The sequence below is a fragment of the Mya arenaria genome, chromosome 4 (assembly GCF_026914265.1).
Source record: "Mya arenaria isolate MELC-2E11 chromosome 4, ASM2691426v1".
Lineage (NCBI taxonomy): Eukaryota > Metazoa > Mollusca > Bivalvia > Myida > Myidae > Mya > Mya arenaria.
The window spans coordinates 60,524,706-60,548,291 of NC_069125.1; the positions used below are offsets into that span (position 1 = coordinate 60,524,706).

Sequence of the window (23,586 nt, forward strand, 5' to 3'; positions counted from 1 at the left end):
CTGTATCGAAGAAAATGAAGACCAGTCCAAAACATTGCGTCATTTAGTATTTAGCACGCGCGAGAGAGGTTCAAACGGGTTCAAAACATCGAATTTGACCGACACTGAACAGAGGTATATGGCTATTTTCTTTGAAAATATAACACTTTCTAGTTCAAAAGGTAATTGAATTTATGTAGATACGTAAACAATTGACAGTTTAACGAGTATATTTTATTGATATAACGAAGTACTCCTTAAAGCTGCACTCTCACATACATGTATTTTGACAACTTTGTTATTTTTTATTTTTGTCTTGGGAGTTTGAATGAGCCAGTTTCTGTGTAAATTAATATATGCAAATAAGTGATATAAGCCTGCTGACATATTCCGTTAAAAAAAATGTTTTATGGCTGAAAGTGCTACTAACAGTTGGAAGAAAAATGCATAAAACATCATTTTCTTAAAGCTGCACTCTCACAGATTGAACATTTTGCCAACTTTTTTATGTTTTATCTTGGAATGTACTAATTTTGGCGAAAATCCATGGAAACCAGTTATATAAGACTGCTGACAAATATAGATCGCAAATTTTTATATATACCAGTTCAAAAATTGATGTTTTGTTCATTTTTCTAAAACGTTTATAAACGGTTTTAGCCATAAAACATTAATTTTCAAACGGAAATATGAAAATCTATGATCTGGTTTTTCGTAAGCAATCCTATATCATTGGTTTGCAGATATTTATACAAAAATTTGCTCTTTCCAAGACAAAAAATAAAAAAAGTTGTAAAAATGGTATATCTGTGATAGTGAAGCTTTAACTAAAATATATATGCAATCCAATGTTTTTTTAAGCAGTCTTGTGTCACTGTTTTTCTTGCACTTATGCATTTATTGGCTTGTATAAAGACAAAAAATAAAACAGTTGTCAAAACATTTAATCTGTTAAAGTGCAATGTTTATTTAAATATACTTGATGCTTGCCTCAATCATTGCCGCTGACCGATCATCAGATGACAGCACCAACGTCCAACAATGCAGCGATATTTTTAAAGTCTCTTTCACATCATTCTGTATCCTAATATTTTAATTTATTTAAGATAGTTGCTTATCAAGATGTTGAATGCATATTTTACAGCCTTTTAGGCTTTAGAGTGTATTCAATGTCATTTTCAGAAGAAATATCTTGATCGAAGCTAGGAACAAGCTCACAACTGGCATTAGTGAGTCATGCCTGTCAAAACTAATTTTGGGGTACATGCATGTGTCTTTTAAAGTAGTACAGTAGACATCAACTTTACAATGTACATGAATACATTGCATTCATACTTTAGTTATTTATGTATTCATGTACATTGTAAAGTTATTGTAGATGTAGATCGTGTCTATGAGAACCAGCCGTTCAGTTAGCTCAGTTGGTTACAGCGCCATGATAGTGTTCCAGCAGTTGTTGTTGGTTCAAGCTCCACACTGGGGCACTTCTCCTCCCAGGTTTACTTAAATGGTGGCAGCGGTACATGGCAGGAGTGCCTCCGTCAGCTTTAAACTACAGTCGAAACTCGATGGCTCGATATTCTAGGGACCAGCCAAAATACTTCGAGCCTCGAGAATATCGAGCCAAGCGGGATTGCTTACAGAATGTTATTTTTTTTATTATTCGTTACAAAAAGTCTTGTTTACCTCGTTTGTTATTGGCTATGCTATCTCCGCGAAAGAAGAGTATTAATTGGGCATAGTTACACGTCTTAAAGTTCGTAACATCACTTATTCGATACTTAGAAAATATTATTTGATTGTTTTTATTAATTATAAAAATTATGCGAAAACAGCAAACAAGTAATTTTAAACAGTGGGTAACAAAAACATAGCTTATTAGTTATATAAGGATGCATTGAAATTTATACATGTATAACAATTAGGGAAAGAACTTAGATAAAGTGATGGCATGTTTATTCAAACTGTTAAGTCATTCAAATTTGATAATAATTATAATAAATTGAGTTAATTTTTATCGATTAGCGCCGTGTGCTAAATGAAGCCAACAAAACAAATCAAGGTGTGAGGTTCTTACCTGAACCCGCGAAAATGACATCGACCCAAGCAAACAAAATTGTGAAATTCTTACTTGGAACCGCAAAAATGACTTCGAGCGTGGAGAAATATCGACCCTCAATATATCGAGCCATCCGATCAAATTTTATATGAACAAAGAGTTAAACAAAATCGGTTCTTTTAATCTGGTTCAAGCCAACGAGGATATCGAGCCATGAGATATCGAGCCAACGAGTTTCGACTGTAATATATATATAAAGGGTTAATGGAGAGGAGTGGAGTGTATTGTGTGTCACTGTCAGTGTGTAAGAACCAGCCGCTCCGATGTGGAAATACTTGTACCATAAGTCATGGTTTTTAAGTTTATTGTTTAAAGTTTCATTTTCTAGTTTTGACCTTAAAGGTGCACTCTCACAGATTGAACGTTTTGACAATTTTTTTGTCTTGGAATGAGGCAATTTTTGCGAAAATCCATGGAAACCAGTTATTTAAGACAGCTGACAAAAAATTAGATAGCAGATTTTTATATTTAAGTTTTAAAAGTAATGTTTTATGCATTTTTCTTAAACCATTAGTAACGGTTTAAGCCATAAAACATTAATTTTCGAACGGAAATATATAAATCTACGATCTGATTTTTTGGCAGCAATCATATATCATTGGTTTGCAGATATTTATGCAAAAATTTGCTCTTTCCAAGACAAAAAATTTGTAAAAATGGTATATCTGTGAGAGTGCAGCTTTAAATTTTATGATTTAATGACAACTGCCTTGAAATAGATACCTGATTTAAGCATTATGCCAATGTTTATAAATTTCTATTATATTTTACTGTGAAATAATGTAAATATATACATATAATTGTTTGTGTTAGTTTAAATTTGCTTGATTTATCATTAACCTAATTATATATTCTTTCATTTTTTTTTGTATTAACCCAATATTATGTCATATAATATATCTATGGGTATATAATACCAAGGTAAACACATGTATACAAATCACTTATTATTATGTATAGATAGTTTTTATTTCCATGTAACTCATTTGCCTACATACATTTTGGAAAATGTGGTCCATTACAGATAAAACCCAGATGTATACATGGCCTGGATTTCCATATTATGCTGCCCAGAATAAAAGACGATGCAGTCCAGATAAAAACATTGTATGGCTCAATAATCTTTACCAAACTTGGTAAAAAAAACTTTGTCATATTATGAGAAATCCCTGTTTTTTTGTTAATCATCTTCATTCACAGTATATGCAATTCACCAAGCAACACAAGACTTAAGTTAATGTCCACTTGACACATTTCTAGTATATTTGATTTGTACATAAACATCACTTTTTCATAAGAGAATAAATCTCATGTAGGACATTTAGATTGCTCTAGAAATAATTGCCAAGATGTTTTGCATTTGAATCATGTTTAAAGCATACCCAACATTATTTGCATTTATTGTGTTCATGATTGTGTTGTATTCTTCCTTTTTAAGATGCATCAGATGAAGTCTTTGACTTTCTAGAAAGGGATTTTGTAAGCTAGTACTGGACATGAAGACAGTCACTTGGAAATGATGATTGTGCAACAGCGGTTAAACATATGCAATACATCATATGGTAATTTCTTTTCACCTCAATGAATATTTAAGTGACCTACTCACAAATAAAGTGATTCTCTAATAGTTCCAATTTCCACTTTGATTTTGTAATCTGGTATTCTTCATTACTACTACCCGTAACTGGTATCTAAAAATAACATTATAATATTCATCAATAATATCATAAGACCATGTGAATATTCAGTAATTTATATATGTAATCAATTTGTTTTTGTGTATGTGGTGTTTATATGTTGGAGTTTGTAGTTCATTGTCAGTGATTTTTTTATTGTGAAAAACTCCATTTTCCCCAAAATTAAAAAAATTACATTACATTCCGGATTAAAATAGCAATGAATTTCTTGAAATATAAACAAAATCTTGACAAGTCTTACTCTTTCACAGCATAAGGTATGCATAAAAAAGTTAAAAAATGTATATTTGCCATTATATAAGCAATTTTGGCCTGATTTTGTATTTTTCCCAAAGTTGACTTTTTACCGAATTTGCGAGGTACATTGTACAGGCAGTAAAAAGAATTCATAATTTTTTTTTATGAATGTTGTTCAAGTTTCGTCCTTGGGGTCAAAGTTGTCCTAACCAGAGTTCCCCTGTTAATGATAGACTTCTAGAACAAAAATTGATACACATTCAAATCAGGCAATGACTTCTGCAGTAATGTATGAATTCCTTAGAAACTGATGTCTAAACTAAAAGGTATTTAATAGTTTCAAAGATTATGAAACAAGTTGTTACAACAATATAATAATCACCTTTTGGCAGGATGTTAAGCAAGGTTTTGCCTTGTTGAGGAAATCGTAGACCTCGTAGTACCCTTAAGGAACCCACTTGTCTAACTTAGTGACTTAACAATCCAAACTCACAATGTCTTCCTTAACAACCACTTTATAAGCAACCAAGGACATCCTTATCAAATACTTCATTTACAGCAGCCAATGACTTCCATAAAAAATGATGACTTCCTAAACAATCCTTGGCTTCTTTATCAACCAATGATTGCCTTAGCAACTACCTTCATCCATAGCAACAAATGAATCCCCATTCAACCAATGACTTCCTTAGCATCCAATTCCTTCCAACGCATCCATTAACTACCTTTATAGGCACCAATGCCTTATTTAGCAACCATTTTTTCCTGAGCAACAGCCAACATCCATAGCAACCAATTACTTCCTTAGTAATCATTTACTTCCATAGCAACATTCTGGTTCATTACCGTAACATCCATTGACCATGGGAACAACCAGCTTACCATAATTCTCATTTCTGTTAACAAAGAGCAGCCTTCTTTGAGGAGTCCTTATCAACCATCAAATAACACAGCAACCACTAACCTGCTAAGCAAATAGCAACACCTTTCATAACCAGTTGTTACCTGACTGACTTGTTCATGGTCATTTTAATCAGGTGACCAATTAAGGGCCATGCTGGCCCTTTTGTTTTGAATGTACATTTCCTTAGCTTATTCATTTAATTCAGCAAATGTATAAACATAGTGTACAATACTTTCAAGTTTTGTCATTATTATATATTATCAATGTTTTAATTTTCAAACAGGTGACCAGACAGGGAGGAAACTAGGGAAATGGTTATCCACCAACAGCCCAAGTGCTTGGTTGATAAGAGGAGCCACAGCATTAAACATTACTGCACAAAGTGGTGTGCTTTGCTAACACTTATGATTGTGATTTGATAAAAAAGCAATGAATGAACGCTCATTATTCATAACTATAACTAAAACATTGATGTCAAAAGTTGTCAATTTTCAACATATATAGTATTTGAGATCCTGATCTATAGTTGTGTGCAATGGATTATCAAACAAAAACAAAAGAGTGGGCAACAAAATGAATAGCATAATGCACCAGTCAATTGTAACCACATCCCGCCCCCAGGTCCGGGGACTTTTGACTTTTGGTCCAGCCTACCCCAGGTTAAATTCCCTGAACTGATCCTGAACTAAAATCCCTGCCAAATTCCCCCCGCATCCAACATACCATAGGTAAGACAAAACCACCGCATTCACACCCAGTATACCCCCAGACGGGGGTGGTGGTGGTTACAATTGACATGTGCATTACCCACTACCCATTTACACCAGTAATTCATAATTATATTTGATAGACATGCCTCTTGTCAAAGGTTTTGAAGGGTATGAACGTCAGAACTACCTGCCTATGGCCTTTCAAGATTTTATAACATTGTTAAACTAAAGAAATTATTATTAAGTTTATACTAGATCTTTGTTAAGAGTGACCCCTTTGATAATTCTGGAGAAAAAACTATTAGGATTAGGTTCTGTATTTGTCCATAATTTGTTATATGACATGTAAGCAGGAGTTCATTCCTTCAAAGAATTGTGAATCTTATATAATTATGTATTTGACATCTTATGAATTTTATCACACTTTAACCTAGAGGCAGTTCAAATAAATACTGCTATGATTGAACCAATACTGAATAAGGGCAAGAATTCCAAACAAGACAGTATACATCTAGTATCATGTTTGTCTGATAATTTTGAAATCATAGTGATTAAATCTAAAAGGATGTTAAAGCTGCACTGTCACTGATTAAGAGTTTTCACATTTGCTTTGAAAAAAATAATTGAAATAGTCTGACTTTAGCATGAATGCCTTCAATCCAGTCATATAAGATAACTCTCAATGAAACAGAATTCAATTGTCTGAAAAACTGCCAAAATTTTCATTTCTTCTCAAGCATTACTAACCATTAAACATAGAGTTTTAAATGGTAATAGGAAAAACTGTGATTTTGTATGCAGTCTCATATAACTGTTATCAGACATGTGCACAAAAGTTTTTCATTCTAAGTTAAAAATAATAAACATTCATATATCTGTGAGAGTGCAGCATTAACAATGAAAACAATTATTAAAAATGGTATTTCCAACTGTGTATAATAATGCAACAACAATTTACCTTCTACTAGCACACTGAATTACAAGTTCTGCTTTTTCAAAGAAAACGGGCATATGGGAAGTACCATCACTTCCAGCGATATTTTTGTTGTAGCTTTTTTTATAAGAAAAAAACTGTTCATAGATTGTGTTTTAAGGTGTATGTTTTATAGACAGTACTCCAATTCTCTTTAATATATAATATGTTTGTTTCATTTAAGGCTTTTGTGTGTTTTAGGGCTGTTTCAGACCATTCCTGATATCGTATTTTCATATAAACCCTGCAATCATAATTGCATACCTCTTTGCAAAAGAATAATAAACATTCACGGAAATTAAACAGTAACGGAATTTTTCGAATTTTTCTCAACATAAGAAGAGACTTTTGTATTTTGGCCCAGCTAATGTTATTATATTGTTGACTAACATAAGTTTACAAGCAAATTAACAGGCAGAATAGATAAAGAAAAGATGAGCATGTAGTCTTGTTTTGCATACAGAAGTAAGGGGCTTAGCTAGCCCTTTATATGTGGATTCATAATTGCTAGGTGGGTCTCGGGGCATGCCCCCTCAGAATATTTTGAAAAACATGGTGCATTCTGGGCGCTCTGAGGTGCTTTATTTTGTACTGGAAAATATAAATGACATTTAAAGGATCATGTAGTCAAGTATGCATACTGCAACTTTGGCTGATTTTTTTATGTTTTTATCAGAATCATGTGGATTCATCCGCATACTAGTGTTATATGCAGCTTCACGCCTGGTATCTCAGACAGACATTTTTAGGCTTATGTAGATGTTTGCAAGGCAAGGCTTGGCAAACCAAAGCGCCTGTCGCATTATATTGGTTTCAAAGTGCTTTTGCATGTTGTTTGCAATTGTGCATTTTGCGCGACTGGTAAATATCTGCAATATAAAAACTTAAAATTCATTGATGCCTAGGTGACCAAATTTAAAAAAAAATCATTTCATTTGTCAAACATTGTGCCCCAAAAGCACATTTCACATAAGTATGTAGTTTCTTTACTTAAGGTCTATTATACTGTAATATAAAATATATTTAAAAACAGTAATTCTGGTAATTTTATTGCAAAATTTGACAAAGTAATTGGCAAAATGCAGAAATTTTCATTTTTTTTTCTAACAAATTTACCTAAAAATCATATTTTACAAAATACATAGTTTGTATATTTCAAGTATCTTATAATGTTATATAATATCTGTTTTAAAAAGTTATTTTGGTAATTTTATTGCAAAATTTGGCAGAGTTGATGCTAAGTCCAGAAATTCTCATTTTCATTTAACTTTTAAAACATTTTGCCCAAAAATTATATTTTGTACAATGTGAGTGTATTATACTTATAGTATATTAAATGTGGTGTCTGATATAACACAAAACCAACAAAAAAAAAATCTAAGCATTTTTCTCCCATTTTTCATTTTCACTGGACAAAGAATAAATAGAGGTGATGAGGTATTGAAACTCTGCTTCAACACCTCTCTATTCAAATAGAGAATAGTGCACGTCACCACCATGTATATAGACTATAACAGGGGTTCATATCTACAGATAGAGAATAGTCCACGCTACCACAATGTATATAGACTATAACAGAGGAGTTGAAGTAAAGTTTCAAAATCTACATTGCATAGAGAGCAGAGGTGTTGAAGCACTGCTTCAACACCTCTGAGAATGAATAGAGTATAGCGCACGCTACCACAATGTATATAGACTATAACAGAGGAGTTGAAGTAAATCTTCATAATCTCTGGCTGTATACATTGTATAGAGAACAGGGGTGTTGAAGCACCGCTTCAACACCTCTTGACAATGAATAGAGTATAGTGTACGCTTCCACAATGTATATAGACTATAACAGAGGAGTTGAAGTAAATCTTCATAATCTCTGGCTGTATACATTGTATAGAGAACAGGGGTGTTGAAGCACCGCTTCAACACCTCTTGACAATGAATAGAGTATAGTGTACGCTTCCACAATGTATATAGACTATAACAGAGGAGTTGAAGTAAATCTTCAAAATCTCTGGCTGTATACATTGTATAGAGAACAGGGGTGTTGAAGCACTGCTTCAACACCTCTTGACAATGAATAGAGTATAGTGCACGCTTCCACAATGTATATAGACTATAACAGAGGAGTTGAAGTAAATCTTCAAAATCTCTGGCTGTATACATTGTATAGAGAACAGGGGTGTTGAAGCACTCAACACCTCTGAAAATGAATAGAATATAGTGCACAGTATATACTGGTATAGAATATAACGCCAATGTACGTACTGTCACGGTATATCGTCCATATCCATATAGTGTATAGGTCTATGCACTGCGTTGACATCTAAGATCTCAATCTCAACTTGGTCTAAGCATTCTAGATTTAATATTTTTTTCTAGATTCAAATAATTCACTGTTAAGATGTAGTACAATAAAATTATCAACGGGGCATGCAAACTGCTGTTTGCGTAAAATGAAATTCCCTACCACAACCAGTGGTGGATTAACTGATTTGTACCAGTACGTCCGTATATATACCGTCCTTTCGTTTTTCGTTTTATACAATTGAAAGTAAAAAACGAAAAAGGAACATACAAATCCTTTTTCGTTTTTCTAATGATTGAAGAGAAAACCAAAATTGATAGTTTTTTCCTCTTCCGTTTCTTAATAATAACCACGGAGTACAAAACAAGAAAAATATTTATTTATACCGTTTTTTTTTCGTTTAACAAAGTGTAAAACAAACAAGAGGCCCAAAAGGGCCTATGCTCTACTGGCATGGCTTTGTGGTCATCAATCCGCAGCATGTATGTATGGGTAAAAGGCAACAGACATATAGTTTATGTTTTGTGTTTGGGTTACCTGAAAACGTAGCACGTTCAACATCTGAGCCCAGAAAGTAATGTAAGCAGATTAGTTGGATGAACTATTTTAATATGTGCCAAGTAAAAGTCATCTGACAAAAAAAATGCTTTCAAAACTGTACTCATAGTAAAAAATTCTGTAGTTTTAAAAGTTAAAAAAAGTTGGTCAAAAGGTCAAAGTCAAGGGCATCCTAGGACAACATTGATCAATTTGAACAAACATTCACAATCAATTGTGCTGAGATGGATGCACAACACACAAAAAGATTTTCAAACCTTTCCAGATTTATGTTTACCAAACCTGTGAACCCTGGGTGTGGCCAGTAATGACACCAGGTGCATAACTTAAACATTCACAACCAATTTTGTTAAGATGAATGCACAAACTACAGAACTTAAAGCTAAAAAATGGCCTTTGGGCTTTCAACAAGAACAAGGCAGAGTAATTCACAAAATCATCTGCAGAAGCAAAAAGCAAATTGTCTCTCAAAATCCTAGACTTGCAAATTGTCTCCCTTAACTCTAGACTTGAATTTACATGTACATGTAAACTTGGCTAAAAATAGAATTCGCTCGTGCAGACCTGGCTAAAAATAGAAATCATTTCTTTAAAACTTTCATGGCCCATAATCTAGGCATTCATGGGCGGATCTGGCTGGTTTTCGAAAGGAACCGAGCTCTAATGGATATCTAGATACTGTACAAGTTTCATTGAGATACAATCAAAACTGAAGACTGTATCGTGTTCACAACCAATTGTTTACACAATAGCATTTTTTATACTATCAAGGGCCATAATCTAGGCATGCATGGGCGAATCTGGCTGGTTTTCGAAAGGAACCCAGCTCTAATGGATATCTAGATTCTGTACAAGTTTCATCGAGATACAATCAAAACTGGAGACTGTATCGTGTTCACAAGCAATTGTTTACAGACGCACGGATGCACATACTACGTACACATTACCATCGCATAAGCTCTTCTGGCCTTTGGCCAGTAGAGCTAAAAAAACGAAAAACAAGCTATCCTGTATACCGTTTTTCGTTTTTTTTATGATTAAAAGTAAAAAACGAAAAAGGAACATTCAAATCATTTTACGTTTTTCTTAAGACTGAATTTAAAACCAAAATCGATAGTTTTTTTTTCTTTTCCATAAATTCAATTTTACTAACGGAGATCAAGACAAGAAATTCATTCATACCGTTTTTCAATTTTTGTTTTATATATATATTGTAATATTTTGTACCTGCAACATGATTTAATGATTAACCGAGCGTTGGAATACATGCCTTCTTAAAATGTAATCCTGTCAGCATGTGAAAGTGAAAGTAGTTCTGCAGTTGTATACGTTAGACAGTGACCTAACATAGATACTGACATGTTAAGTAGGATACATATTTTAACTAAAGTTCTTAGAGACTACATTTAAGAGTGTTGTTTTACTTTATTGCATATGTGTAGTATGACATATTGATGTCAATAACAGTGACGGTCCAAGAATTCATAACTGAGGCGGGGTTGGGGGGGGGGGCAATTTACTTGACTTGGCGGCCAACTTGTGAGGCGTGGAATGGTAACAAAACATCGTCCTGAGCTTGTTCTAGTTGCTAGTCAGTTCTCACACACCAATCTTTCTGCCTGTCCGAGAAACGGAGGTTAATGTCGTCCTTCGCTCGCGGTCATTTCGGCTTACGGAACCGCGGGCCGGTCAGAATCGTTTGAGAAATAAAAGTGAAATAGTGTATTTAAAAAAGCTAGGAAAAGAACGATTGAATAAGAATACATAAACTAGGTAATATAAATTCTAAGAATGGAAGTAAACCTTCTTACGACGGCACCAAGAATGTCTTTATTTCGTTCATATCAAAATGCTGCCCAACACAATTTCTGAAAACAATGTATATACGATCATGAATAGGTAAACATTATAAATATAGCTATATATTCTGTTAATGTTTATTTATGTACTAACCGAATTTACCGTTTGATTTGTATATTGATTTTTTTTCTTACCACACCAGTGTTTTGAGGATAGCTATGTTTAGAGGGCATATTTACTTTTGACCAGCAAAGAAGGGCAGGAAGGCGAATGGGTTGTCTGGTTCCCTGCTGACTGATATCGCATACAGTACAAGGACCATAACTCTGCTGATATGAGTCAGAAATGTTTGGAAACTGTAGACTCGTTTTTCGAATAGACCTTTTAATACAGTAGTAGCGTTTTTTATTGGGTTTTTGCTGAACATATGGATAGATAAAAATGCACTTTTAAACATTACTCTTTGTTAAATTAAATAATCAGTGTATTCACATGACCTGAAACATTGTTGCTTTGTAATATTATTTTATTTTTATAATAGTTTGATTAACTCGCCTGAAGAAGGAACATAACTCTTACAAACATGAATAAAAGCCATGCAGAAAGTGAGGTACATGCACTGGTACAATCTACAAATGAAGCCAATTTAGACTATGTCCAAATATATTAATATTCTCCGGAGGCCAGTAATTACGGAACACACACGCACTTCTCTCCCTTTATTCAGGCGATCTGAGCGGATGCGCCAGAGTAGAAAAGATTGTTTTGTGTATATTTTGAAAAACTTGTAATTGCTTAGAAGACAAACCTCGTGAATAGCGCATGTCACATTTTGCAATTCAATATTTTACAGGGGAATGTTAACAATTTAAGTCAAAGGTCGAGGTCGAAACCAATTAAATCTGTCAGCATACATGTAGGTGCACCATGTAACAGACACTACATTGGCTTATATTGAAGTGATTCGTTCACGCTTCGTAGAGTCAGACATCCAACAAATTAATTCCATTTGAAATGTAAACAAAATGCTTTTAAAGTAAGAGGTAAACCATTATTAAAGTTAAAACTATAGGTACATTGTTAATAATAGCTAACAATTATTAAAACACCAGACACAATATGCTCCATTTCGCCAAAAAAACATTAGTATTGCTATTGAAGCTGGAAAGATTTTAAGATAAGAGTTACAAATTATGTTCAATTGACTAACTGCCAGTTCGTTCATAAAAGTAAGTAAAACAACTCTTTTAAGACATGAAATAACATTCGTTGCCACCATGAAATCTGTTAATGAGTCCCTCGAAGAAAAGGCAGGAATTAGGGCTCAGCATAGCTGTTTGTGCTCGAGTTAATGCACATCACATTCATTATCCAACAGTTCTATGTTGTTATTTTTACCTTTTAAAGGGTAAGTTATTCGTCAAAGTGAGATAACAATGGATATAAACTTGTCTTATGAGTGATTGTGGCCTAGTGGTATAGGTGTCAACCTCTCACCTAATAGATTGTGTGTGCAATCCCCACCAGGAGTACCTTCTCACGCCCTCTTAAAATGCAAACCAGTACTTATTTTTACCCACAAAGCGGACTCCATGTGATTCTATAAGCTGTGAGCTTGTTACGATCGAGCTACAAGAAATTAGTACAAACTACGTAAAATTGTCATTTTTATTGTAAATTGCAGTAAAAATAGACAATAAGAAAAATGTTAAAGCATGAACACATTTCAAAATCCATTAATTATAAAAAGATACAACATAAATTTAAAATAAATATCAGGCAACAGAGTTAACTATATACATTGTAATGTTATAGTTGTGTAATGAAGAAACATGAACAATTGAAACAATGATTCTGTATATAAAATGTTGATGCAATGCATAATTCCAAAATGTTTCGATTTCTTGCCAGGGAAGACATCCTGTTTTCGCCTCCAATTGCCATTGAAGTTCATTTTAATATATCTTTATAAATCATTTAGTGTGGGATTTTCTTTAAGTATCAGTTTTGAAATTGCTATTAAATGGGCCAGATATTTCAGTAGTCGTCATCACTGCTGTCAGCATCGTCTCTGCGATTATCGCTGTAGCCAAATATTGTCTTCTTCTCAGCTTCCTCCTCCGCCATCTCTATCACGCCTGCAAATGTGTGATATACAGGTATTAAAGAAGGTGCAAAAATAGGTCAAGAGCGTCTTGTCAACCCTTTCAATTATATTGCAATGGCTCCAAATTGTATGTTTTTTAATTTAATACTATTATTACAATGAAAACTGATGAAAGGTCCTATGTTATGGAATAATGCTGGAATGATTCCTGGTAATGAACAAGTAGTAGTGTAGACTTGATCCTGAGAAGTTTCCCCTGTCATGACATTTCAGCAAGAAGCATATTCCATCTTAACATGCAATTACAATAGTTTTAATTAGTGATTAAAAATGCTGAACATACAAAATTTTCACAGTGCAAAAGTTTTAAGGTGCAATATATAGCAAGCATAACATGAGTACATGTGTCCTTTCATAAATGTGAAGGTATTTGAAAGCTGAGCAAATATTTTGAGATTATTTTTCAGATTTTCAGTCATAAGTGTTTGCATTTTAACGCAACTTATGATGATTGCTTGTATTATACAATATATATATATTTTTTTAACACTATTGTTCACTATTTTATTCAATATCTTTCTCATTTGAAAAGGTATCATCAAGAAGCCAAAAGACATTGTTGACTGGATAGTCTGAAACATTTCCACACAAAAACTCCTCATTACACCTAAACACATGTATGTCGCAAAGATTTTTTGTTTTACTCATGAAAACGATTGTACCTCAAAATCAATCAAATATAAAATAACAAAAAATTAATAAATTTTTGGCCTGCCCTAACAACTTTGTACTGTAAAAGGCTATTAAATGTGAAAAGATTTACCTGATTTTGCTAATCTCTTTTCCAATACTTTGGTTGGAAAATTGTCAGATCCTCCGATCTCATCAAAACCTACTACCCTGGAAAAAGAATCATAAACCATTTGATTCTTAAGTCTACTGTGTCATACATGTATATAAAACCAAACAAACTATCAGTGGAAGAGTCACTTGTTTGTAAGATACAGAATAACTTTACAGTAAGTGATCTTTCAAATTGTTTCAATAAATCCTTACTTTTTAGTTCTTATTTTATTTTACTTGTTAAATCTATTTCAACCAAATGACTACATAATCTGTCGGTCTGAAAGTCGCTGGACATCAGCAAGTATTTGCTTACGTGTGCTTTCGTCAAAACCTTAAGCAGATTAAGTCAAATAATGAAGGACCATTTTATGAAATATTACACACCAATGAGGGTCATACAACATTATATGGACGAAATCAGAATAGTCAGTTAATTCTAAGTTCTGCATACTGTAAAGACAAGCTCACCTGTCAACAACAATTCTTTTCTTAAAGCACAAGAGGGCTGGCAGAACCCTGATCTTCAACTTTTCCACCAGGAACTTTGCCTTGTCAACATTGATTTTTGCAAATCTTGTTTCAAAGTACTTTTCTGTCAATGTCTGAAAGCACAGTTTGCATGAAAACATTTATGCAAAACTATTTCAAAAGTATCATAATAGCTATTTATATTATTAATAACATTAAATTGTTTTTGAAGCATATATTCCCTTGTGTGAAAAATAAGATAAAAGCAAATAGATTTGATTTATGCAAGGGAAAAAAAGACAAATCAAACCATTAATAGGTAAAAACAACATTTCAAGCGTTAAGCCTTTACAATGTTAACAATTAAAGGAAAAGAATATAAATAGGAATCAGATAATAATGTGGTTATCTAAAAGTACACAGGCGAGTACTACAACAGTCCTGTTCCACAACACGGTATCCCCTTAATATCATAAAAATACAATCTCAACGGTTGTAAACCAAGAAGAAATGCCTCATATTTATTGAAAAACTGTAGTAACAAATTCTAAGGCGGACAGCTACCATTCATGTTTTTAATAGCAAACTTGTAGTTGGTACACACATGTACCTTTAAATGGCTGTGTATGATGGCACATCTTCGAAAGTCTTCATGGAAGAAGTGGACGACACATTTATCCTCACTGGTTGTCAGGTCTAGCACTTCTTTCTCATCCTCCATCTCACTGAAACATGAGTAGGAATATATATACCAAGAGCTGTCACAGAAACAGCGCAGTCTTTCCCCGCCTTTAACTAGAATTCCTCAGTTGATTAATAAAGGAAAATCATTTGCATAACATACAAAATAATTATCTGACTAGAAGTTAAGTACCAATAGGTTGGTTGATTGGAAGCCCTTATATAAAGTTTCAATGAAAGACATCAAGTAGTTGCTGAGATATTGACTTATACATGATGGTATGCAAAACCTTTATGTTGAATGCAATTACATGCAAAATAGATAAATCATACTTGATTAATTGAGTATGTTGAATAGTTGGGAACGCATGTCTAAAGTTTCAATGCAACACATAATGTATTTGCTAAGACATTGGCTTAAATGTGGTTATATGCAAAAACTTAACCAGAATTAGTGTTGAATAATAAAGAGCCATAATTGCATTTTATGCAAACTAGAGTTATCTTACTTGATTAATTTAGTGGGTTGTATGGTTGAGTACAATGGTATAAGGTCTCAATGCAATCAAAAAGTTCAATCAAGATATTGACTTATGTGTGCTTGCGCAAAACGTTAACCAGATTTTTTAGGTCAAATATCAAATGACCATTGTTAAGAAATATTATACACCACTGAGGGTCATATGACATTATAAAGACCAGCAAGTCAGTCCCCCAGGTGTATAAAGACCACTTTCTTAGAGAGCGAAGATGTGGGCTTTGCAAATAATGCAAAAAACATTTCAACAATGTTAACTCGTAGTTATGACAATTGCAAAGCCACACTCAGCAGTTTTATGCATCAGAGATCTCATTGTGCTTTACCACTATATGTAACAACAAGTAGTTTTCAAGTTATACCCTCGTCAAGAAAAAGTAACAAAGGGCAATTACTCTGTAATTAGCTAAAATAGTTATATTTCCTGTATACTGCCCCTCTATGTTTTCTAGTTATGCTCTGGACAAAAAAAAGTTAGAAAGGACAATACTCTGTAATTAGCTGACATAGAGTTATGGTCCTTGTTCATTGCACTTCCTCATTGTGTTTCACCAGTGTATGAAATATAATTAAATTCCAACAAGTAGTTAAGTTAAGTTGCGGACAAGGAAAATTGCAAGGGACTGACCAACTGACAGACCACAGGATGACTCCATAATACTCCCTTCAAACTTCATTTGTCTGGGGTATAAAAATAATGTACAATGATATTGTTTAAAGTTTGCTGCTGGTGACTTTTTCTCTGTTGTGTTTGATGGTGGTAACATAATGGGCAACCCACTTAAAAAATCATTACGGGTAAGAATGGTCTAGTGGTATAGGTGTCAGCCTCTCACCCAAGAGGTTTTGGAATTGAACCTTTCCAGTGGAACTTTCTCATGGCCTCAAGATCAACACCAGTATCAGTTTCCACCAGGAAAACAGCCTCAAGGATGATTCTATAAGCTATCATTCAACTTTCGTAACAATCAAGCCAAAAGAAATAAGTGTATAACCTGACTAATTTCATTAACCCTAACAAATGCTTACTTTAGCCCTTCCTCACTTAAATGTGCACCCTTCCAATGTACAATGTACATGTTCCTCAACTGTAATTAAACAAAACCTACATGTCTGTTTGCAACAGAATACTTTTATCATTGCTGTAAAATAAATACACTTATGACTTTTTAACAATGCTGCTTCAAACAGCTACATTTGTTTCATGTTTCCCTTTATCAGTATTTTACTGTAATACAACCAGAATAAAATCATGCAAGTCCTTTCTATATTAATTATAATTGCAATTGTAAGGTAACCTTTTAGTAAATTTGGTCAGCCTAATGATTGCAAAGTCCAAAGGATTTCAGGATCAAATGTATATGAATGCTAAAGATTTGTTGTTATTTAATGCACCATAAAACTATAAGTATCTATCATGGCCGAGAGTGTAAGATAGGTTCATTCCGACCCGAACGTAGGGTGTTTTGCGCAAACGAGGTTTACCGAGTTTCTGCAAAACACCCTGCGCGAGGGTCGGGATGAACCTATCTTACATGAGCGGCTATGGTAGATGCTTTTTCTCCCACCTCAGTTAAAAAAAATGAAGTAAAAATGTATTTTTTTGCCGGAACTCTTTTGTGCTTAGTGAAAATAATTGCGTACGAATACGCAATAATTCGTGGTTGTCATGGATATTCGCGCAGTGATTCAGAGTATGTAAATGGTCTGATCGGTCTTTAAATAGTTCTAAGAAGAGTGAAGCATTATTTCTTGAAAGGTGCGTGAAAACTGTTTTCTGGTGACATTTGAAGCGAGAAATAATTAACTCGCGTTCTAAATATTGCCACCAGACAAGATTTCCATGATGCACTACAGACGACAGTCTTCAACAAGGGAGGTAATTACAATGTGGTGACCATTAAAAGAAGTTCCATACGGGCATTTTATCTTCGCCCGTGGACAAGAATTTCTAGCATGGTTAAATTAATGGATCTACTTATCTGAGGTGGGAGAAATGAATATCTACTGACATATCATTATACCTATAGATACCGTATCCTTTTTCCTGCATATTGCGGAACTGTGTTGCCTGCTGTTTGAGTGTAGCCAGTCTTGCTTCACGGATGTAAGCAGGAATCTCCTCATGCTCAAGCTCTTCCAGCAATCTCTACAATACATTCATGGAGAAATAACATAATTTCTTATAACAGAAACATGATTTTTAGACAAATCACAACTTTAACTTAAGATTCCATACATTAGTTAACACATGCATGTCTAATTTACTATATGGATATGCCTTATCACTAAAATATAATTATGAAAAACCAATGAATTGGTTTACTCCAAGGCCATTTTGCAAACTCATTAAAGGTATATTCTGTAATAATGTTTACAGGCGGAAATAGAGAAGAAATTGTGAATGGTTTCACAAAGATTTCAAAATTTTATATTCAGAGTCATGTCTCTGAGATCAGTCTCCATGCACATTCCCTATTTACTAAAACAATCCAAAGAGATAGCCTTTTCTTGCATACCGGACGTGTTTCCGGTCATGTGACCGGTGCTGGAAAAACTCATCTTCACCCCCCATGTAAGATGAGTCACGCGCAACAACGCGCCACTTCTTACCGGGTATTTCTTTTATTGTATGGTTTATGAAAAATGTATTATGCAATTTCAATAAAGCGCAATCAAATATATATGTTTGCAAGACTTTTAATTAAAATTGAAAATAAATCATCATCAAAAAACGCTATTTTTAGTTATTCAAAATTACTGCGCTCTATGACGTCAGTAAACAACGTCACACGCGCGTTTTGGTGTTACTGTTCAAAAGTTTGTTTTGAACGTCATTTTTTTCACAAATTGATTAATTTAGATATGCAAGAAAAAATATCAATCATGTTTTTCCGGTCCGGATAGAAAAATCCGACCCTCGGGCACGCTCCGTGGCCGATAAGTCGGCAAGCCTAGTTACCGACTAACGCACGTGCCCTCGGGTTGGATTTTTCTATCCGTACCGGACACACATGATAGATACCTATATTTTAAATGAAATTACTTACAATTACAAACTGTCTCGGTGTGTTTTATCAAAGATAATTCCGATATAATGTAATTAAAAGTGTATTGGCTTGTATTCATAAAACATCTTCAGACATTTCCTATTAAAACTTAAGTTGATTTCCTGAAATTTTAATAGTCAAATTTAATAAAAGATTAAAATATTAAGCAGCATATCTTTGTTTCAATTAAGATATTTAAGTGGATTTTAAAATGACAATGTCACCTTTAAAAGTTAAGTCATTGTAAACATTAACAAAGTCCTGAACATTTTAACCCAATATCAACCAAAAGGTTAATCATAATAATTTATTATAAATCTGGACCCATTGGACTTTGGTATGATCACTTTACACTATTTTTTAAAAACAGCATATAAAAAAACTGTAGTAGGTTTAATTAGACCCGGCATAAATGACAAGGGATTCTTTCATTCCCTAAACATCACAACATGTTTGTGAAAAAACAAGGGGGTGTTTTGAAAATATTGCATTGTATTTAGAGAAGTATTTGATGATAGAAATAGATAATAAAGTGTTATATTCATATTTTACCATTTCACAAAACAAGCATTAAATGCATTAAAAAACAGGCTAGACCTTCTGTAGGTGAATCAAGCTTTTAATGAAACTGAAAACAATTTTGCATGTCAAACTTCTGTAAAATATGGGTCCCATCGGTACCCATTCTGTGTTCTTAAAAAGGTATTTTTTTTCGTTGGATATTGACTTTTTGTGCATGGAACTTATAACATGCACTCACTCAAGAGATTAGAAAACGCAGCAAGAAATTTGAGATTTGTATTCCGATCATAAAAGGTACAACTTAAATGTTTAGCACACATGTATATATCCATGCCATACACAGATAATGACTAAAAATCTCAAACGCAATTGACCCATAAGTTATATGGGGAGAAACCAGAAGCTTTCCACGTGGGCTTCATGCACATTTACCATGCAGTCGGTTTGATACAACTTTTGTAACAATACATGTGTACTCGAATTGCAAAATAATTATTGAAAGTTTTAAATAGTTTCAATGTGCACAATGCCAAGATTAAATAATGAAATTCGAAACGAAATTTTGGGACTTTTGCAAGGTGGATTACCATAAATTGTTATTGCTAGTCGTTTCAACGTCAACCATTTGACTTTATCCCACGTTGTTCAATGCTTCCGGCACAGTTTTGGACCCTCCACGGCCATGGTCAATGTGTGCAACTACTGCACATCAAGACATGTATATCTCTGAACAACATATCTGCAATCACTTCTTGATTGCAATGTCGACAGCAAACTTAGTCATTGATATGTCAACCAACTCCCAGGGTGGTGAAACGTTTTTAGGATTACAGGAAACATTGTCACAGGCTGGTAAAGGTACCACTCAGCATAGACACGCCAGACTACAATGGGCATGTCATTATGCACACTGCCGTAATTGGAATCGTGTTGTGTTTTCGGACAAGTCCAGATTCAATTTGTTTAACGCCAATGGCAGGATAAGGGTATACCATTGTTCATTGATATAATGATTGTAGCAACAACTGCGAAAAGAAACACAGCCATTACAGCGGTGACTACATTATGGTTTAGGGGGCTATCATCTGTGTCTTTAAATCAGTGCTAGTAATTTGCGATGGGAGTTTGAACACTAGATTCTTACACCCATTGTATTGCCCATGTTCCAGGCATGTAACGGGGTTGACATTTCAACTGGATAAATGTGCCCCCTCGTAGGACAGGAGTAACTATAAACTTTCTGAACATGCATGGAATTCTCGTCTTAACCTGGCAGTCATTGTCTATGGATCTCAACCCTATACAGCACATGTTGGACAATTAGGATGTAGGATACGTCAACATTCGAAAGTTCCTACCACTGTACAAGAGCTTACAGCAGCACTCGCTGAGGAGTGGAAATGTATGCCACATCAGGTATACAGAACACTTTGCTGATCAATGCAATCTGGGATACAGGAAGTCATCGCCAAGCACAAAGGTCATACCTGGTATTGAGATTTTTGTTGTCCTACATCAGAGGAAGGACGATTAGATAACAGTTTCGAATTAATAGCCTCTAGTTTTCTTATTGGCTATTTAGTACAGATATTACTGAATTATTTCTTATATTATAATATTGTCACTGTTTTCATTCCACAGATCTATATCCCCTCTACATCAAGTGTCGCGTTTTCATATCTCCTCATATCGCGTGCTTTTATATTTTACAGACCTTACATGCATTAACCAAGAATCCCAATTGATCAGAATAAATGGCCCAAAATGGGAACAGAACAATTTTTACGCGAAGGATAAGCCATATAAAAATCATAAAATAAAAATGTCCACGTACAATCATTGGACTAAAATGGCACAATACACTTCCATTTTAAATTAGATTATAAAATTATATGTACGATACAGTTTACTGGGGCTCAAGATGCTCAATTTATTTAACTGAATGAACACGTTGATAAAGCAGAAGTTAAACAAGTTATCCCATTCAAAATACAACATACATGTACGATCATGAATCATATCTATTTGTCATCATGAAAAGCCACTTGGAAACAAGATATATCAGCTAAAGGTTTATTAAATCTCAGATTTATGAAGTTGAAACGTTATTTTTCATTTACATGACAATATAAAAATACTTTAATTACACAAATTTATGTCATTAATTTACCTCCTCAGCTAGAGATTCGTCGTCAATTATCTGACGAGCCTGACCTGTTGTTGCATTCGCCGCCATGTCAAAACATTTGTAGTCTGAATGACTAAGCGCTTGTTTACTACGAGTAACAATAGATCATATTGAAAACCAAGCATGTGAGCAACTTGGATTTATTAAGCCTAATAAAATACACTCGAAAGAAAGGTTATGTACGACTAAATATTAGTTAATTTACCGGTGGTTTGCATGGTTGTGTATAAATGCAATTCTATTACGAGAATAAATAGGTATATTGTCTTCTTATTATAAGAATATTGGACTAATATACGCTTCCTAGTCAAATAGCCCCCAAGTCAAATAGCCCCCACTCACATTTTGAAATTGGTCAAATAGCCCCCCAAAAACGCCCCCCACTTTTTTTATTTTTTTTATATGTATGTATGCATACTTATGTTATTTCAAAACACTTTTTAACCTTTATTTTTACAAAATGAAGTGCAATTAACATGATTTGTATATTAATAAATCTGAAAATTTTACCAAGTAAGAATAACAAACGTTTTAAAATATTACTTATAAATAATATATTATAACATCAAATCTACATTTTGATTGTTAAACTTTTTAAGTCAAAAGGTTTTTGTTTTTTGGTGTTTTTTCTTTCATTTAATATTGATTAAGCATCAAACTTAAAGCTGCACTCTCACAGATTTACCATTTTGAAAACTTTTTTTTTCTTGGAAAGAGCAATTTTGCGTAAATATCTGCAAATCAGTGCTAAAATATTGCTGACAAAAGATCAGGTTGCAGATTTTCATTTTTCCGTTCGAAAATTAACATTTTATGGCTTAAAACATCAATTTTTGAACTGGAATATAAAAATCTGATTTATTTTTTGGTCAGCATTCTTATATAACTGGTTTCCATGCATTTTCGCAAAAATCGGCATGTTCCAAAATTTATTATCCTTATGCAGCTGTCACTATGCTTCTGTTTCATTTGTTTTTAGGACGGTGTGCACATATGTAGAGGAAATCTTTTTTAGCAGGCCGGTGTCGGTCAGATCGCCAGATCTATACATGTCCCATGCAGCAAACACACGTCCCTGCACGTGGCCTTCTGGTTACGCTGCAAGCGTTGTTCTGAGATCAGGCGGATATATATACACATATCTTAAAAATATTACCACTTACCTTCAAATATACATTCAGATATCTTAAAAATATTACAACTTACATTCAAATATCTTAAAAATATTACAACTTACCTTCAAATATATTTTTTAATTAATAAATAAGTGGGGGCGTTTTGACCAAATTGGGGGCGTTTTGACCATTTTTTTTGCAGTGGGGGCTATTTGACCAAAAGTGTGGGGGCTATTTGACCAAAATGGGGGCTATTTGACTTGGGGGCTATTTGACCAGGTTCCCTAATATACTGCACTGAAAAGAATTCCAGGTTTTGAATGAGCATTAATCCTTCACAATCAATTTCCAGGATTAACAATCCTTTGATAAATGATAACATCAAGAACAACATCTACTAGTCAAGTTTCATGATCCTAGTAAAACCTTTGAGTTTTTAAAAAAAAAACAAGAGCTGTCACAGAGATAGTGCGCTCTACTTTTTACCCACTTTTAATTTTTCCGGTTACGATTCTGAAATAACTTATTTTGTCATTAGTTGAGTCTATGATATTGAAATTTTGGGTTTAGTATGGCACAAACCAATGCAGGTTAAGTCAAGAAAAAATTAGAAAATCAACACCTTAGACACTAGATCAACAGGACTTTTACAAAAGTGGTGGATATTTTGACCTTTTAACAATACTTTGATAACATCACATAAAAATGTCAATCATCCAATCACTCAATAACAAAGCTGTTATTCTTGTTATAATTGCTGATGAAAATTGTGGTCTTCAATGACGATATCTG

The 23,586-nt window shown here is 33.7% G+C and overlaps 1 protein-coding gene and 1 long non-coding RNA gene across 5 annotated transcripts; one reads left to right on the forward strand and one right to left on the reverse strand.

The window, feature by feature from the left end:
* The first annotated feature begins 15 nt into the window (after positions 1 to 15).
* On the forward strand, positions 16 to 7,057 carry LOC128231632 (uncharacterized). Of its 4 annotated transcripts, none has more exons than XR_008260401.1 (4): positions 16 to 114; positions 3,123 to 3,234; positions 3,537 to 3,660; positions 5,220 to 7,057. It is a non-coding gene; the product is annotated as an uncharacterized LOC128231632 (long non-coding RNA). The 4 variants fall into 4 exon arrangements; XR_008260402.1 differs by having other exon boundaries at positions 3,123 to 3,205; XR_008260405.1 differs by having other exon boundaries at positions 61 to 161; positions 3,123 to 3,205.
* A 5,876-nt stretch (positions 7,058 to 12,933) lies between these two features.
* On the reverse strand, positions 12,934 to 21,751 carry LOC128232296 (uncharacterized). Its single transcript, XM_052945775.1, has 6 exons — positions 21,662 to 21,751; positions 17,944 to 18,068; positions 15,311 to 15,425; positions 14,701 to 14,834; positions 14,210 to 14,286; positions 12,934 to 13,417 (listed from the first exon to the last, which is right to left on the reverse strand). The coding sequence occupies exons 1-6, from the start codon at positions 21,725 to 21,727 to the stop codon at positions 13,317 to 13,319; spliced, it is 618 nt and encodes a 205-aa protein (XP_052801735.1). The 5' UTR covers positions 21,728 to 21,751; the 3' UTR covers positions 12,934 to 13,316.
* Positions 21,752 to 23,586: the final 1,835 nt, after the last annotated feature.